Source organism: Lissotriton helveticus, chromosome 2_2, assembly GCF_964261635.1.
Source record: "Lissotriton helveticus chromosome 2_2, aLisHel1.1, whole genome shotgun sequence".
Classification (NCBI taxonomy): Eukaryota; Metazoa; Chordata; class Amphibia; order Caudata; family Salamandridae; genus Lissotriton; species Lissotriton helveticus.
This window is the reverse complement of record NC_136060.1, coordinates 41369969-41388098: the sequence shown is the minus strand read 5'-3', so window position 1 is coordinate 41388098 and position 18130 is coordinate 41369969. Positions and strand designations below refer to the sequence as shown.

The following is an 18130-nucleotide window of genomic DNA, read 5'->3' as shown; positions in this document are numbered from 1 at the left end:
TCATTAGTTTCATGCACCTGGGAGATGAAATTATTTTACATCACGTCAAGGAATTGCAAATGTAAACCATTGGCAGCCACACAGCAGCGCATCTGGAGAGGGGAAAGCGGGTACAAAAGAGGAGAGGCCAATCTACTCTTCCTCCGATTTTACAAAATGCTTCACGATTTCCAATGCATTAATCCGAAGCTGATGGTGATGAATGTGTTCAACATAGTGATGGTTGTGATATGTTCGCCCTTTATAACCACGAGATTTCGCATCCGTTAGTTTTGGTTGTGTTTTATCAGTGAGCAACCTGAACTTATCGAATCGGTGAACAACCTGGAATTAATGATGGATGGGAGGCTGAGGTGCGTCATGTTGTGAATATCTGTCATGTCTACTAGGGGTGAGTAGGTGGAATTTGCATAGTCGCACTACGCAAAGCTCCGTGAAATGGTAAAAAATGTCTGTGAGCATGCAAAAGTTCCACGAACATGCAGAAATGCTTGTTCCACCCGTTCGCAATGCTTTTTTCCTGTTTGCAAACGCTGTTTGCGTGCTCGGGGAGATATATCTCAGAGCATTTTGAAAGCGCGAACAAGCAAAAAATTCCACGAAGCTGCGGATCGCGGAATTTTTGGCAATTCCGCATTCTCCGCGGAACGCAAAATTACCAAAATTCCGCAAGCAGTATGGAATTTACAACCCAGGCCTAATGTCTACCCCTGTCTGTGTAAAAACAGCACTCACTATTAGGTGTCCAATGTAAGGCCTTTTTGGTTACAGTTTACCAATTGCTACCTCTAGATTTCAAATGCATGAACGTTATATCCCCAGATAACTTCATCTAACTCCAAGCCACAAAATAAACATTGGGCCCACCACCCGGAGATTAAAGTATGCATTGGTTACTCAAACAGGAAGGGATCCACTTCAAGATGTACAGTACAGACAACATTGCCTGGGAGAGGGCCACCCATGGGGAGAAGAGTTCCAGATATGTTGTATATGCTGCTTGAGGCCATCAAATGTAGCTGACCGAAGACCCAAAAAGAACTATAAGAGATTTAGCTGGAGATAGATTGATGCCATAGGGGCATCTTTATTGAATTCCCTGCCATATATTTGTGCAAAAGTGAGGTTATAAAAATTGCTGAGAACTAAACTAACCTGCAAGCATATTAGGTTATCATGGTGGTCTCTTTTACTATTAAAATACACATCACAAAGACTCAACAGAAAAGTTGCATATACATTACAACCCAGATACGCCAAATAGTCAGTTATCATATCGCTCACAGCAGAACTTGTCACCTAGAAACATCACACGCACAAATCAAACACAATCGTAGATAAAACAACTCAGATTCATTTATTTCACATGATTTTTCTCTCACTTTGGTATCATGGGCCTCCCAAAAAACACTTGACAACTATGAACAACACAAAAACATCCAATACAGCTCAGGTACTTCACAAATAAGGCTGATAGGGAGCCCCTCATTACAACATAATGGGGTAACCCAAAAGATCATTGGACAAAATGGTCCAAATGGGGACTACTATAGTTATTTTGAAAGGAGAAACAAATTCTCACATCACTAAATTGCTTCAGCAGCTTAGTGATGTGGGCATACGATTAAGGTTATCAATAATATGCTTATCCCTCTAGGAAATAAATAGGACAGAACAAAAGAAATACAACAGAGCCAAGAAATATGCAAAATATCGTCCACGTTCAAGTTTTTGTAGTATATACAAAAAATGCAAAGCATGATAATGGTCATCAGGTGAAAAGATGCAACAAAAAAAAGATGCTTATACAAAGTGACAAGTGGTCAATAAATACAAATATAAGAATGGAATATGAATTGCACTGCATGAAAGCAACTGCATACAGCCTTCCTGAGGTGATACCCTGTATCCTACTCAATATCCTTCTGACAGAGGTAATGTTTTAATCAATCAAATTCCTCCTTAAGGACAATGGTTCTGTCCAGGCATAGATAGTAGGTTGTCAACGTTTCAAACATGAAAAAACACGCACACTTAAAATCTTTCATGTGGGTCTTCATCAGGACGGGTAAGTGGGGCAACCTAGAGTTGCATATATGTTCGTCCCTCAATGAGTGAGCAAACACATATATAGATGATGGCGCATGCGCTCTTCATCTGAGGCTCATACATCCAATATATCAATAAGTGCATATGTGTGGCATACAAAGAATCAGGCCCTTCCTCATTAATGTGGGTAGAGCGTAGTCTCTTGCATCCACAGGATGGGAGAGCCCTTCAAATAAATTGCAGGTTGAGCGCTCTTGCAACAAAGTATCTCTTTCTCCCTCTCGGCAGCACAGAACTTGTCACCTAGATTTGAAACCCACATCAAAACACATTACACAGAACACGACACTGACATAAAAAAAAACTGAATAGATATACCAGATTACGCTCAACATATTGACTCCTGCAGTACTCTGAGCTTGAAGCAATTTGTCTCCGCTCCAACTCACTCTCCTTGCTATCTGCTTCATTCTATATTAGGCACACCTGATTATGTATCCTCCGTGTCAGTCCTTCTCCTTATCGGGTCTAACCATTCTCCCTTTAGCTTCCTCTAGCACTCGCTTCATCCCACCAGCCCCAGCCAGTTCACCTAATCTCAGACATCGAATACCTCTTGTTCATGTAGTAAGACCAACCACACTAACTTTAAGACTCCACTTAAGTCTCAGCCTTTTATTCCTCTGGCTTTTACTCCTTGACCTGCAAAAAACTCTCCATGTGATAACTGGATTTCCTTATCTGTCAGCTTTATAGACCCTGCAAAGACTGTCAGTTTCCGCATCTCTTCTCCCTCTGCAGCCAGGTACTTCCCTAAACCGAAATCCTATATATCACAGTGCAAAACGATTGAACACAAATGGAGTTGTGCTTACACAGATTATGATCATACCATATTCAATCTATCTAAAGAGCTTATTAGAAACTGGCCCACTGTTTTACAGACACCATTTTCTCCAATTGTATGCTGAAAGCCAAACACTCCTCAAAAGAAATATTCATGATAAGCAATTACTATGACAGAGTGCTGCTCCTTGTCAATATCGCCATGATTCCCTATCTTTTTTCACAATAACATCTCTGCAACCTGTAAGTCCTTTAGTACCCCATCTTTTGCAGGGCCAACCCCGGCTTTAACTTCAGCAGCCTCTTCATCCCTCCAACCGTGGCTATACATCCCTTTTCCAATGATGTCGTCCCCTTTCTCTTAATGTTATTTAGAGACATCCTTTAGGTATTAAATCTGAATTCCCCCCATAACGCTACCTTGACTCACAACCTCAAATTCTGTAAACAGTAGCTGAGGTGATGAAGGACCTTTGCGACCTTTAATTGCCGGATCGCTTGGTCCTGGCCTGCTGGAAGCAAGCAGTTGTGACACCATTGTTTAAGAAAACCTCTGCTGGCCCTAATAATGTGGGCCACTAACACTCAATTTCATTAATGTCTTTGTCTATACAAATTTTGGAGAAGGAACTCAATCTTCAAATCTCTTCTTTTTTTGAGAAAAGCCAAATCCTTGACATTAGCCAATCTGGTTTTAGGAGTCCTGGCAGAATTGAGGCTGCTCTTCTGCCTATTTTATTCACTGTTAAGCACCAGTTGGGCCAGGGATCGTGCTCTCCCTTGATCCTATTGCAATTTCTGCAGTATTTAATACGGTCTCATATTTAGTCCTGGTCTGGCACCTTAGTGATGTAGACATTCAAGGTAATTACCTGACCGGACTGCTTCTAGCTAAATGGATCCTCACAGGTGCGACATCTTTCTCCTTAGTGCTTGAACTTCAACATTTTAACTTACAATGGTTCTCAGTGGTCTTCACTCAGTTCCATATTATCTAATATTTATGTTATTTCACAGGCCTCACTCAGGGACAATGCTCAGATCCTCATTGGTCATCTGACTACTATTACTACCTTGTAGAAATGCTTACATGTTATCTTATCATAGATGAATGCTAATTCTTGAAAATGTAATACAGAGACAAAACTGAGATTTTTCTAATGGCGAATGCTAGCATTCTTGGTTCACCAACTGGTCACATCAGCGTTTCGTAAATCTCTGAAGGCCTAGATCCTCCACCTTGACCTTTGTTAGGCCAGAGCCTCTGACACGTTAGGCTAGATACCAAGACAAGAATATCCTTCAAGTTTGCCACACTTTCAATACATTCAATGGTCTGGTATGAAGCTGACTAACACGATATGCACACTTCACAGATCGGTTATATAAGGGACTATTAGGGTGTGATAAATTGATTTATCACAAATGTTCTCCGTATTCGATCCCAATTTTCCAGCTAGAATTGTCGAGAAGGCAATGAAAGCAGAGATTTCAGATTTTATGGAAACCCATGAACTTCTTGACTCAACACAGTTTGGATTCAGGGGCCAGCAGAGTCCTGAACTTGCCTTGATTACCGTGATTACGGATTCAGAATAAGTGAGACAAACAGTCGACGCTAGAGGCATTGCAGCAATAGTCCTATAGGATTTATCTGCAGCGTTCGACACTGTCAATCACAACATACTTCTGGACAGTCTTGCAGCTATCTCTAAAGGGTCTTGCCCTATCTCTACTCACGTATTTTTCTTGAAAATTGTGAGCAGTTGGTGGCTCTGGAAGATTATCTCTCCCCTACCTTTACCCTATCATATAACGTACCACAGGGCTCATCACGGAGTCCCACCTTTTAAAATATTTATGTGGACCTGCTGGCCAAACTGAAATCCTATGGATTCACGGTGGTATCCTACGACGATGATACACAAATTGTGATATCGGTAGCCAGAAACCCACTGCTTTGCCCTTTCAGGACTGTATGCTCCAAGTTGGAAAATGGTTGGCCTCAAATTGCTTCAAGCTTAATTCTAGCAAAACCGAGGTCAAACTTTTTGGAAGAAACACCACTTTCGGGTCCCTTACCTGGTGGCCACAAGAATTGTGAACATTACCTACTCCAGTTGATAAAGTAGGGAATCTTGGAGTGGTCTTTGACAATAAACTATACTTGGAGGGGCATGTCAATGGTGTTACGTCAGCCTCTTTTTTCACCTTAAAACGCCTTTGAAAAATATTTCCTTTTATTCCGGACTACTGCAATGTCCTGTTTATAAACACCCGGAAAAATCATTCACCCAAATTCAAATTGTACAGAATGTGGCTGCTCACCTTCTTTTAGGCATCCCTAGATACAAACCTGCTTCTTCTACACTCAGTCATCTACACTGGCTTCCAGTTAAGTAGCATATAGGCGTTAAAGCACTGTGTATTGTTTTCAAACCTTTTTAGGGAAATGGCCCTGAATATTTCAGGAACGGTTTTCAACGTTATGTTCCGCCTAGATCACTTCGGTCCACTGCTGAACACAATCTATTTGTGCTTACATTTTGGAAAGCCAACTGGGGCAGATGCTTTGTTGTAGGCACCACCAGACTGTGGAACTATCTCCCTCGTATTCTGAAAGGGATCATCAATTTGTTGGCTTTCAGTAAGGCACTTAAAACATGGTTATTTAATTTCTAATTTTATTTTCCTCCTCTAAGCAATTAGCTATCTGAGGCCAGCGTCTAGACGTCTTCGGGCAGTAGTGCGCTTTATAAATCCCTTTTTCATTTCAATGTAATTTGCTTACATGATGTCAGCGTGGTGTGATCTTGTGGTGGATTATATAATACAATACCATATTTTAATTGTTGGATCGTCTTTTTTCCACTGTATATACACTGATATGCACAGATACTGATCTTTATTCTTGCATCATGTATCCTTGCACTGTAAACAGCTACCATAGAGATGTAGATGAAGAACGAGGCGTAAGATCTGCCAGCACAGATGAAACGTTAACAAATTATTTCCCTTTTTAGCAGACATTGAGGAACATTTCTTTTCTAAAATTGCTCTTATGTTTCAGTAAATTTATAGAAGGAATAATGAGCAGCTCTTGTCCCAGAAATCAGCAGTGGGATATATGATATCTAGCATCAAGATAAATACCAACTAATGCATAATTTATACAAAGAACCACTGGTCTGTGGTCAATTCTCAAGTTCCTGAGACTACTGTGTTATTTTATAGTTGTTCATGTCACCACTGCAATTATATGCACGGCAGAAAATCCACTGGGGTATGCATGGTGGAAATGTGTAAAATCACATTGTGTTTCTTTCTCCACATGAAAACACCACTTTCTCTTCTCTACACCATCATAAAATGTGAAGTTGTATCGTTCCTTTCCCATCCGACAGGAAGTTAGAAGAGCTCATCACAGGAGTACGTTCGGTGTATGACTGTGGACAAATAGATTTCCTGGTAGGATTGTCCAAATTTGTAGGTGTGACCCGCAAGCCAAATTTTCCACATACTCCGATATTCAGGATCAGCGAATTTCTGCCTGCAGATTCGTTTTTTGCTGGCTTATCTTCCACTTACATGCATAAAAAACACTTTGGGAAATAGACTCAAAATGTATTCCCCAAGAACCCTGCAATGGTCACACAATTTACCCACAACAGAGAATCGTTTCCTGATCTGTCAATTCGCTCATCACTTCCCCCAGGCTCTTTTCTCCTCTCCTTTAACTCCTTCTGTCCTTCCTTTTGCCTTAAATAGTTTGAATTTACTTTCTCTTCTTCCTTTCTCTTCCCATGTCCTTGCCCACCATTCTTACCTACCAAACCATTTTTCTTCCTTACTCTTTCCCTCCCTTTCTGTCTCTTTTTTAATTCCTCCCTTTAATTGCTAGTGACCTCACATTCCTTCTTGGCTTCCTTTTCTGGCCCCCCGGTTATTTCTTTTTTCCTTGCTTCCATTCTTCATATTCTGTTCCTAGAAGTCATCCAAACAGCAGTGATTGTGACCCCCTATAGATTGTGAGTGTTTTACCTACTTAAAGCATATGTTGCTAGACTATACAATGTATGGTCATGCACCTGCCACAGGTATCGCATAGCAACAAGGTTGCAACGTGCACGTCCCTATGATGCTAATACCTATTACATGTATACGTAACATTTGTGGTTTACCATACACGTGTTAATTATGCCGAGGTCCAGTGAAATTGTCATTGGGCAGTTGTGATGATTTTCACATAGTTATGGATCTGCGCATTTGCCAAAATTTGTTCAAAACTCACTAAAATCGCAACTATAAATGTTGATGCGCAGTGGACGTTATTTGCAAAGATTGGCTGGTCACCTTTCTGTGACTTATTGCTATGTTTGGGTGTTAAACTGAGGGGCTGTCTATGCCCAGACAGTGTTAACAAGTGTAACAAGCAATGGTAAAGCCAATAGGTCTTGCCTATGCAAGAGCTATTGGCAATGCATGTTAGCCATGTCGTACACCAGTGTGGCTGCTGTTCAGCATAGCTAAAAGTTAGTGGCATGGAGTGGTGTAGAGTGCAGTGGAGTGGAGTTGAGGGAGTACAGTGTCCTAGAGTGGAGTTGTTGGAGTAGACCGTTGTCGAGTAGAGGGATGGGGATGTAGAATGTCACAGTGAAGTAAATGAAGTAGAGTTCAGTGGTGGAGAGTGTCATAGATTGCACTGGCATAGAGAGTCAGAGTGGAGTGGCACAGAGTGGGGAAGTGGAGTGGAATCGGGTGAACTGGATTAGACTGGATTGAGGTAGAGTGGGGTGGATTGGATGTGGGTGAATTGGGGTGAGTGGATTGAATTAGAGTGGTATGGATTGCATTGAGTGGGGAGTATTAGGTGGGGTATATTGGAGTGGGGTGTGGTGGATTGGAATCGATTTTTTGATGTGGGGTGGACTGGATTGGAGTGGAGTGGGGTGGATAGGATTGGTGTGGAATGGGATGGGATGGATTGGATTGAATTGGGGTAGACTGGAATAGAGTGGAATGAATTGGGGTAGGATGGTTTGAAGTGGGGTGGATAAGAGACTGCGGTGGAGTGGGGTGGTGTGGTGTGGTGTGGGTTTGGCTGGGGTGGGTTGAATTGAAGCGGGTGGACTGGACTGGGTTTGATTGGATTGATTGAAGTGGGGTGGATTGCAGAGGGGTAGATTGGGTTGGAGTGGGGCGATTGGAGTGGGGTGGGTGGATAGGAATGGAGTGGGGGTGGACTGGACTGGAATGTGGTGGATTGGGGCAGAATTTATTATAGTGAGTGGATTGGAGAGCAATGGATTGGAGTGGGGTGGATTGGAGTGGATTTGAGTGTGGTGATTTGGATAAATATGAGGTGGAATGGATTGGAGTTGGGTGGGATGGATTAGAGTGTACTGGGGTAGACTGAATTGGAATGGGTTGGGTTGGATTTGACTGTGGTGTATTGGGGTGAATTGGAGTATGGTAAATTGGACTGGAGAGGGGTGGATTGTAGAGGGGTGGATTGGATTGTGGTGGAATGGATTGGAGCGGAGTTGATTGGATCGAAGTGTGGTTGGGTGGACTAGAATGGAGAGGGCAGATTAGGGAGTGGGGTGAATCGGGTTTCATTGGACTGAGGTAGAGTTGGGTGGATTGAACTTAGTACGTTCGGTGTATGACTGTGGACAAATAGTTTTCCTGGTAGGATTGTCCAAATTTGTAGGTGTGATCCGCAAGCCAAATTTTCCACATACTCTGATATTCAGGATCAGCGAATTTCTGCCTGCAGATTCGTTTTTTGCTGGCTTATTTTCCACTTACAGGGAGTGGGGTGAATCGGGTTTCATTGGACAGAGGTAGAGTTGGGTGGATTGGGGGTGGGTTTGATTTATGTGCGGTGAGTTGCATTGGAGTGCAGTGGGGTAGATTGGGGTGAGGTGGATTGGAGTGAGGTGAGGTGAATTGGAGTGGTGGGGTGTGGATGGATGGGGCAGGTGGATTTATGAAGCGGGTGGATTGGAGTGGAATGGATTGCGGTGGGCTGGGTGAATTGGATTGGAGTGGGGTGGACAGGAGTGGGGTGTGGTGGATTTGAGTGGCGTGGATTGTGGTTAATTGGCTTTGAGTGGGGTGGGTTGGATTGGAATGCACTGGGATGAGTTGGATTGGATTGCAGCAGGGTGGGTGGATTGGATTGGAGTATGGTGACTGGGACTGGAGTGGGTGGATTCTGATGGATTGGATTGGGGTGGAGTGGATTGGATTGTAGTAGGGTGGGGTGGATTGGATTGGAGTGGGGTGGATTGGAGTATGGTGACTTGGACTGGAGTGGGATGATTATGGTGGACTGGACTGTAGTGGGATGGACTGGAGTGGGGAAATTGGATTGGGTGGATAGGTAGGGAGTGGGGTGGGTTGGATTGAGGTAGGGTGGATTGGAATGGGGCGAAATTAATTTGAATGTGGTGGTATGGATGGAAATGGAGGATTGGATGTGGATGGACTGGAGTGGGGTGAATTGGAGTGGGTGGATAGGAGTGGAGTGGGGTTGATTGGAGTGGGGTGGGGAGTATTTGAGGGTGTGAATTGGATTGGGGTCAACTGGAGTATAGTGAATTGGATTGGAGTAGCGTGGATTGGGGTGGAGTGGGCTGATGTGGGGTGAGGTGGATTGGATTGTGGTAAACTGGATATTGTGTGGGGTGGATTGGATTGAAGTGGGGTGGATTGGAGTTGATTGGGGTGGGTTGGATCGGAGTGGGAGGATTGGGGAGCAGGCTGTGATGGGGATCACCCCTCCTGGCCGTCCCCTACCCTCCGGGTTTTGCTGCGGTTGCCTGTCCTCTTGCACCGCCTCACTAGCGACGACGGAGATGCATGAGTCTTGCTTCTCCCGGCGGGGGTTCAGCGGCGGTGAGCACTGCGGTGCTGCTGACCAGTGCCCCCGAGCTTGTTTCCTTCGTCAGTTTTGGGGAGGGTGCCCTCCCGGTCCCCACTGCTACCCCCAACTCTCCGGGGCTGTTGCCTCGCACCCGATTCTGGCTTTCACCTGTCTTTGCGGCATTTTGAATGGCAATGCTGTTGCCCCTGGAGCCCCGGTGTGTGTACGTCAACAACCTGCTTTGTGATCTGCGGTGTCCTGCCCTCCTCCCTCCATGGTCATGTGGCTGCCTCCCCATCCGACCCTGCGTGAAGCCTTTGAGTTTGCTGCCTTGTGGTTTTAGTGTTGGATTTTTGTGTGTTCCTCCATTTTATGTTGATGCTGTAGGTTCCAAAGGCCTGGGTCCTCAGTCTTAGCGGTTTCGACCTATCCTCATTGTTGCTGGACTGCTCCTTGTTCGCCGGTATGTTCTTTTCCTCAAGTCCCCCCCCCCCTTTGGTTTCTTACTGCCCTCCCATCTTATACTATCACCGATTCACAGGATGTTTATGAATGTTGGTCCCCAGACTGTTTGTATGTATTTTACTGTGACTGTTTTATAAGTACTTTCCCTCTTGCCGGTCTGACTGACCCGATTATGCATTCCTTACCCCTTTTTACCATCCCCCCTACCTTCCATGCCCCATTTGATGTGTGTCTTGCTATGCTATGCACTAATAACCCATGTTATTGTGTATTCACTGTTTTTTTCCTATGTTATACTTGTCTACTGTAACTGATGTAATTTTGTAACTTGTAACTCGCTGATCCTCATGTAGAGCGATCTGATACCTCCGAGTCTATATAAAAGCCTGCAAATAAAATAAACGGATGGGATTGGATCGAGGAAGAGTGAAGTGGAGTAGGTGGATTAGGGTGAGTGGACTGAACTTGGATTTATTGGTGTGAGGTGGATTAGAGTGGAGTGCTTGGGTTGGATTGAAGTTGGGTGAACTGGATTGGATTAGAGTGGGATAGATTGGAGTAGGATGAATTGGATAGGGGTGGACTGGACTGGGGTGGGTGGATTAGGGTGGAGTGGGGTGGATTAGATTGGGTCGAATTGGAGTATGGTGGTTTGCACTAGGGTGGGGTGGATTGGGATGGGATGGGTGAATTAGATTGGTGTGTGGGGTGGTTTGAATTGGAGTAGGGTGGATTGGGGTAGGGTGGGGTACATTGGAGTGGGTTGTTGGATGGAATGGGGAGTGGGTGGATTGGGAGAGGGAGGATTAGAGTGGGTGAGTTGGATTAGATTGGAGTTTGGTGAACTGGATTTATGTGGAGTGGATTGTATTGGAGTGGGATGGACTGGGTTGGGTTGAGGTGGAGTGGTGTGGGGTCGGGTGAGGTGAGCTTCCGAGGCCCGTGCAGGTAAGAGCGCTGTGGCCCAGTGGGGGATTTTCACAAACACCAGGGAAAATTACTCATTTATTTAATTTTCCCTCGCAGTCGTATGTTGAAATACCCCCCACATACACAGCCCCACCGCCCTTGCCTGCACGAGCCGCGGCTGGAGGTGAGGTGGAGTGGATTGGAGTATGATGGATTGGAGTGGGGCAGACTGGACTGGAGAGGAGCGGATTAGATTGGAGTGGACTGGAGTGGGGTGGGGTGGATTGGAGTGGACTGGATTTTATTGGAGTGGAGTGCGTTTGATTTGAGTGTGGTGAGTTGGATTGGGGAGTGGGTTGGAGTGGTTGGACTGGATTAAAGTGTGGTGGATTGGATTGGTGTGGGGTGGGTTGTAGTTGGGTGGATTGGTGTGTGGTGGATTGGATTGGTGTGGGGTGGGTTGCAGTTGGGTGGATTGGTGTGTGGTGGATTGGACTGGATTGGATGAAGTGGGTTGGGCTGGATTAGGGTGGGTTTGATTGGAGTGGATTGGATTGAGGTGAAGTGAGGAGGTGGAGTGTTTGGGTTTGGAGTGTAAAAAAAAGTAAATGTATACTTGTAAAGCGCACTGTTACTCCATCTCGGAGTGTCCTGGCGCTGTATACCGCTGGGGAACTCGTCCTGGCTTTCCCTGTGAGATGGTGCCTCCTGGGCACCCCCAAGGTGAAGCCAGGCATCCCCGGCGCTGATAGGGCCATTGTAGAGATTAAGCAAGCTATTGCCCAGAGTTGCAGAGTGGGACCTATGGTTAGCTTAGGCACCTAGGCGAGAATTATCGAGTCCGCGGACATTGACCCAAGACCCTGCCGCGATGGGAATTGAACCCTGGTCCCGGGCCGACCTCTGCTTTAGGGTCTGCCACTTCGAACCAGTGAGCCACACTTCTCCACAGTGTGTGGATTGGAGTAGCATGGATTGTATTGGGGTGGATTGGTGTGAGGTGAGGTTGGGTGGATTGTATTGTATTGAAGTGGATTGTATTGGGGTGGATTGCTATGAGACGATGGGGGCATACTGAACGATTGTATGTTAAGGCATAATTGTGTATATTACACATATGAAGGAAACTGTTGCTTTGCAATAATTAGATTAGATAATAGTCCGCTTTCGAGAACAGCGCCCCATAAATCTGCAAAGTGAAAAAAGAAGACTTGGCAAAATGAACGAACGTTAACTATAGAAAATAAAACTTTGCAATGTTATTTGTCCTGCTTGCCACATTTTTGCCAGTCGCACTGAACTTCAAAAATAATTTGCGGACCAACCTACAAAATGCCGATTCAGCTCCATTACTTGCCAATAATGCTGGCATGTAGCTAAAAGCGAGTTCACTTTTCCTGAACCTTGGGTTAAGTACAGTCTGTTTCCATTATCTGCTTTATTCATGTGTTCAAACTCTCCGGTCTGTTGCCTTCTGTTTTCAGGGCATTAGAAGTTAAAAAGAACAAAAGAGTACCTCAATCACGTCTGGAACAGCTGACAGGCACTGACCAAGTTGAATCAATCAGCACTTGGTTCCTGCTCCACAGAAAGGAACAGAAATTATGCTTGGCCTGCAGCGACCAATTACTAGGCTGTTAAGAAGAATGCCACGCGAGCCAACAAATAGTAAGCAACAGGCAGGCTCCAAGCCCTTTTTTTGTCAAAACTTTCTTTATTGGATTTTTCATATATCAAATAACAGCAGGACATTCGATGTATATCCCATCATAAAATAACATACAAGCCACTGTATGAACCAGTTTCTATATTGCAGAGGGATCACATCCTAAATGTTACAAATATGCGTTGATCAGGCTGTCTGGCTACTCAGGTCAATAAGTAAACATTTCCAAGAAAACCCCAGCCTTAAAATAACCGCTAGCCCCTGAAATAAAGAAAGGGAAAAATTGGAGTACATGGATGCCTCACAATTTGACATAGACGTGTGGTGGCAGACACAATCTCGGTCTAAAGGGGCCTCAGTCATCGCTGTTGGAACTGGAAGAGATGAAGCGCCCTAGTACGTGTAGGGAAAGACCACAATGGCAGTCCTCTGGAGAGATCCTAGCCCTTTTTCAACACAATAGTGCCTAACAAGCTAGAAGGCTTGACCCTAACAATGACAAAACAATGAAGTAATGCCATCAGAAAACGTGGTGCATTAGGCCACATAATTTGCCTTTTCTTGCCGCATCATTTAGTCAACCCTGCTGCATGATTTGGCACTCTCCCGACACATATTTGCAGTGGCCCTGATTAGGACTCAAGGGAGTTTAGAACATTTGAAACGTAACTTGTCAAAAGGTCTCAAACAAGCTCACTGCTGCAGCTTTTAGGACCAGGCTACTTCCAAATTAAACCAGCATTTTGAAGATAAGCAATGGCATTTTAACATCCAAAGGCCATGTATGTCAGTCCAAAAAGACAGACATAAGACTAGGATTGCCTTGTGAATTCCGTCGAGAGCAGAGGAGGCTGCAGTTTGTGCGGGCAAGAGAAACAAGGCTCACCACCAGCATATCTGCAGTGCTTAATTTGAGCTGGTGGCTGCGGCTAGGGCCCATTGGCACTCATTTTTGGTGACCGGCACTTATTTTTCCTGATCACATTATTCTCTTTCTTGCTCTCAGTGAAATACAAAAAGGGGGATAGAAGGAGGAAGAGAAAGACGGAAAAACAGTGACAAAGAGATGAAAAATAACTTGCAAGAGAATGGCAGGAAGTGTCTGGTGGTAGGTTAAAGGGGCTTAAAATGTATTTAAGACTATCCAGTCTGGGTTTTGGACACCCCTGTTATTTGTAGAGCTGGGTTTTGAGTAAAACTTTGAGCGCATGCACCTATCATTTTACAAATTAAGCACGGTCAAACGGGTCTGGTTAGAACTGCTCTGTGGCACTCCTATCGTGGCATCCTACGATCCTTAATCCCGCTCAGCAGGCAGATTGTTCCGGTAAAGGGAGGGGGGAAATCCAAACTCGGGGCAACCAGAAATACTACTGTAATTTTGTATTAGCCTTTGGACTAGTCCAGAAAAAAAGTTTAATGTTGAATTTGCCTATGTACACCTTAACAGCAGGAGCAATATAACTCTACTACGCAACAGCTGAACGAGAGCTGATTATCACACAGCACCAACAGAGGGCATAACTACCATAGTACAAGAAAAACTCCCACAAGCAAGGGCTTTGCTTCAACTCGTTAATTACTCTCCATTTTACACAACAAAATTACAATCGCATCTTGGCCATACGAATACTATTTAGCCATTCTTAACAATGTTTTCTCGTCTCATCAGGCCAAAATAGCACTTCAAAAATAGAATGTTTTGGAAAAAGTTAGTATGTTTTACTAGTTTGAAAAAAGTAAAACTAAAGTGAAGGAGGATTTACTTCTAAATAATAATATAGTTTTCATTAGGCGTTCACAGTCCTGGATGTTTTATTCATTAAACATGCCGGAATATTAAACAGGCAGAAGTTTCCATGCGCTTTGACTTAACAAGTAAGAATAATTTAAGGACTGTATTTATATTCATTTTTAGGTTTTCAAGACTAGTCTGTACATATATCAGCTTTTTTTTACAGGCATCCTTGTGTGATGTGCGTACTGCACCCATCACTCCTGATAACAGATGGCATAAGTGTCTTTAACTTGCCGGTGAGATGCACTTCAAACTTTTACGTTGATTAAACGATCACCGCCAGTGCAAACGGCAAAAGAGAAAGCAAGGGATCAATGTCCTTCCAAACAACATACCATAACAATAGGCATGCATGTAGCGCACAAGCCTAAATTTTTACATTCGCATCCGTTCACTGTAAAAGAGGCACAGTGATGATGCCAGCCGGACAATAACGCACATGTTACCTCCGCTGTTGGGCTTGATAAGTAACGAATTTCCCAGAAGAGGATAGGTAGGGCTAACACCTGGAATCCGCCTCATAATGTTCCATTTCCTGATGTAGTCACGCAGCAAAGGCAGTGTGAAAAAAGTAAACAAAGCACACAACAACGTGGCCCCAGCAGTCAACCAAAGCGCCTGAGAGCCCCCGTCAAGCAACATTATGAGTGGCGCTGTCAGCTCTAAATAGTCACGGCACCGAGCCTACGGTGTGCGAGGCAGGAGTGGCACATATGAGGGATCGCTAGAGCTGCGGAAAAAATGCCTTCCCGCCCCTTTTTACAGAGAGCTGAAAGCGTCGCACTCGGGCTGGTCGGGAGCCCTGCCTCTTCTTCCGCATACATAACACGAGAGCGGACACTAGGAGGAGCTTGCACGAGTAAGTAGCAGAAGAGGAAAACGTACTGGTAGCCCATGGCCAAATGAACTTTAGAAAACGCAATGTCAGACAGTTCCTGATTGGTCGATCCAAAACCAATAAAGTGATTGGCTCCAGTAGCGTAGGTTTTTATTTGATACCCAGAGCTAAGGCGAAGTAAAGATGCTGCACTAACGGTTGTCTGCAGCAGAGATTTGATTACTTATTTTACTTGGTACAGTAGGGCGACTGATGTATTAACATAGCACGTTTATTTATATTTAACAATGTTATTATACAGCGCGGACATGGCCTGAAGACATCAGAGAGCTTTACAACTATAGCGGGATAGGAAACAGCAATTACAATTTATTTTAATTATTTATTTAATGCGATTTTATATAGCGCGAACTTTACCCGAAGGTGTCAGAACGCTTTACATAAGAACCAGTTTCAATACATAAGGATTTAGGACTGCGTGCTTTACATAAAATATACAAACAGAAAAAATTGCAAATGTACAAGTTGTAAAGTCACACAAGGAAGAGAGTCACTGACACTTGTAATGCCCAGCACAAGTCAGCATTCTAGTGCTGAGCCTGTATCTACACTGAACACCCACCCACCACTGATGTCACTGGTCAGGTGACACAGCATGAATAAAAGAGGCCGAGCCCACGTGCTCTGGGCCAGTTGCACCAGACCTCCAGTGTGTCCTGCGTCAGTGCATGTGTGATTGCCAGCATGAGGGCCTAGGGCCCATCACAGCCCTTTACATTGGCGACGAGAGCGGAGCTGTGCCCAGCGTGCCACAGCTAAAATCAAACGTCAAGGAAAAGGGGAAGAGAGAGCTGCCTGCTGCAAAGGCACACCCCCTGAGAAGGAAGCCAGCCGCCGAGAGGCCCAGAAGGCGTGTGTCGAGCCCCGGGCCTAGAGAAAAGGAAAGAGGTGACCGGAGCCCACGCGCACCTCTCCAGCCTGCTGAATGCCGCCCTGCCGTGGCGGTGCCCCGAGAAGACAGAGAAGCCATCGCGGTGCCCACCCGCGGAAGAACAGGCCCGTCGGCCGAAGGTGAGCCCCGGACTGTAAAGCACCAAAAGCGGAGCCCACCCGCTATAGACTATAAACACTGACTCGCCAGCTGTCTACAATTAATTAAGCAAGGCTCGCGGAGCCCACCCGTGGCCTGCCTGCAGCGTCCCCCGCCGCGTGTGTGAAGTGCGGCGGCGGGGTGAAAAACTTTACAGTGGAAGCGCCCGCAGCTTGAGGGGAGCTGCTGGGTGCCGAGACACAAAGCGGAGCCCACCCGCTACAGATTTAAGCATTGCCCGATCATCAAGCAGGACTCACGGAGCCCACCCGCGGCCTGCCTGAAGCATCCCCCGTCCCCCGCCGCGCAGCGTGTTCGATGCGAAGCTGCGGCGGCGGGGTGAATGAACTGGAAAGGGGAGCGCCCGCAGCTTGAGGATAGCTGCAGGGCGCTGAGTAATTAACGCGGAGCCCACCCGCATCAAGGAAAACACAAGCCCCACATGCAACCTCACCCGCGAGAGTGTCTGCTGCCCAGGGCCGAACATATCACTGACCCGTGCTAGGACCGCCCACGTCCTCGCAAGGAACAAGCAACTATGCACAATGCACACAAGAGGGTCAACAGCCTTCCCTCCGTGTAGCGCGGACCCCCCCCCCCATGCGCAGCCTGGGAGAGAAGAGGCATGCTGAGAGGGGCGTGAAGAATCGACACAAAACTTACCGGGAGATACGTGGAGGGTCAGCTGTTTCAGAGTGTGCCTCCCATGGCGTTTAAGTCACTGGCGGCCGTTTTAGCAAATTGTTCAGCAGCAGCAAGCCGATATCCAGGTGACCGAACCGCACCATGGTGTAGGAAAGAGAAGTAACAGATCGCATCAAAAGACGCAGAGTTAAAGAAAACCCAGAGGCCTAGATCGCAGTAGAAGGAGCATCAGCGCCACCTAGTGGGCATTCTCCGGAATCGCGAATTGGACAAACGCAATTACTAGGCCAGCAATATAGGAAAAAGGAACGGCTGTGGCTTACGATCAGCTCAGGGAGAAAGGCAGATAAATAAATACGTGCCTTGTGGAAGAAAAAAAATATATATATATATGTATGTGCACATAAAGAAGGAGCGCCTCCCATGAGAGAAGTGATGTGCTACACAATCCCAGTGGTTGCCTGCCAACACCACAAGCACAGAGACACTGATGCAAAGCCTCCAGCAGTAAATGGCTACCACGGCAACCAAAGCAGCAAGCCCATAAAAGGGAATACTAGCTGCATCATAGGTTGGGCAGTTTGTACAACAAACAGGGACAGTGCCGCAGGAAAAGCAACACTAGGACACAGTGGGTACTGCCAAGCATAAAAGTGGACACACCGCAGCGCAAGACTGGCGCAAGGACGCCACACAGCATCAATAAAGCTAGAAGAGACTACCAAGTGCAGCAACCTGCCTGCAGCCACGTCAAAGGAAGGTTGCAACTGATCACGCAGCGGGAAGCCAATGACAGCACGCAGGTGTGTCAGAGTGAGACAGGGACGTCTCCCAGTCACAAGGAGGAAGCTAGAGGACCGACCACAACGCCACGCAGCAACTCAAAATTGGCGCAGCAACGCCACACGGTACCAAAGGAGTATGAGGAGGATCTAGAGTGCGACACGGCCAGG

At 45.7% G+C, this 18130-nt stretch overlaps 1 protein-coding gene across 2 annotated transcripts in view; it reads right to left on the bottom strand.

Moving 5' to 3' along the window:
• Nucleotides 1–18130, bottom strand: part of CYP4V2 (cytochrome P450 family 4 subfamily V member 2) — a 278398-nt gene that overhangs the window by 173603 nt on the left and 86665 nt on the right. The window contains exon 1 of one of the 2 annotated variants that reach the window (XM_078678087.1): nt 15051–15323. The exons of the other annotated variant lie outside the window; for it this stretch is intronic. Coding sequence (XP_078534213.1) covers nt 15051–15246 — 196 coding nt within the window. The 5' untranslated portion in view covers nt 15247–15323. Of the gene's footprint in view, nt 1–15050; nt 15324–18130 lie in introns of those variants that run through there. 2 annotated transcript variants of the gene reach the window in all.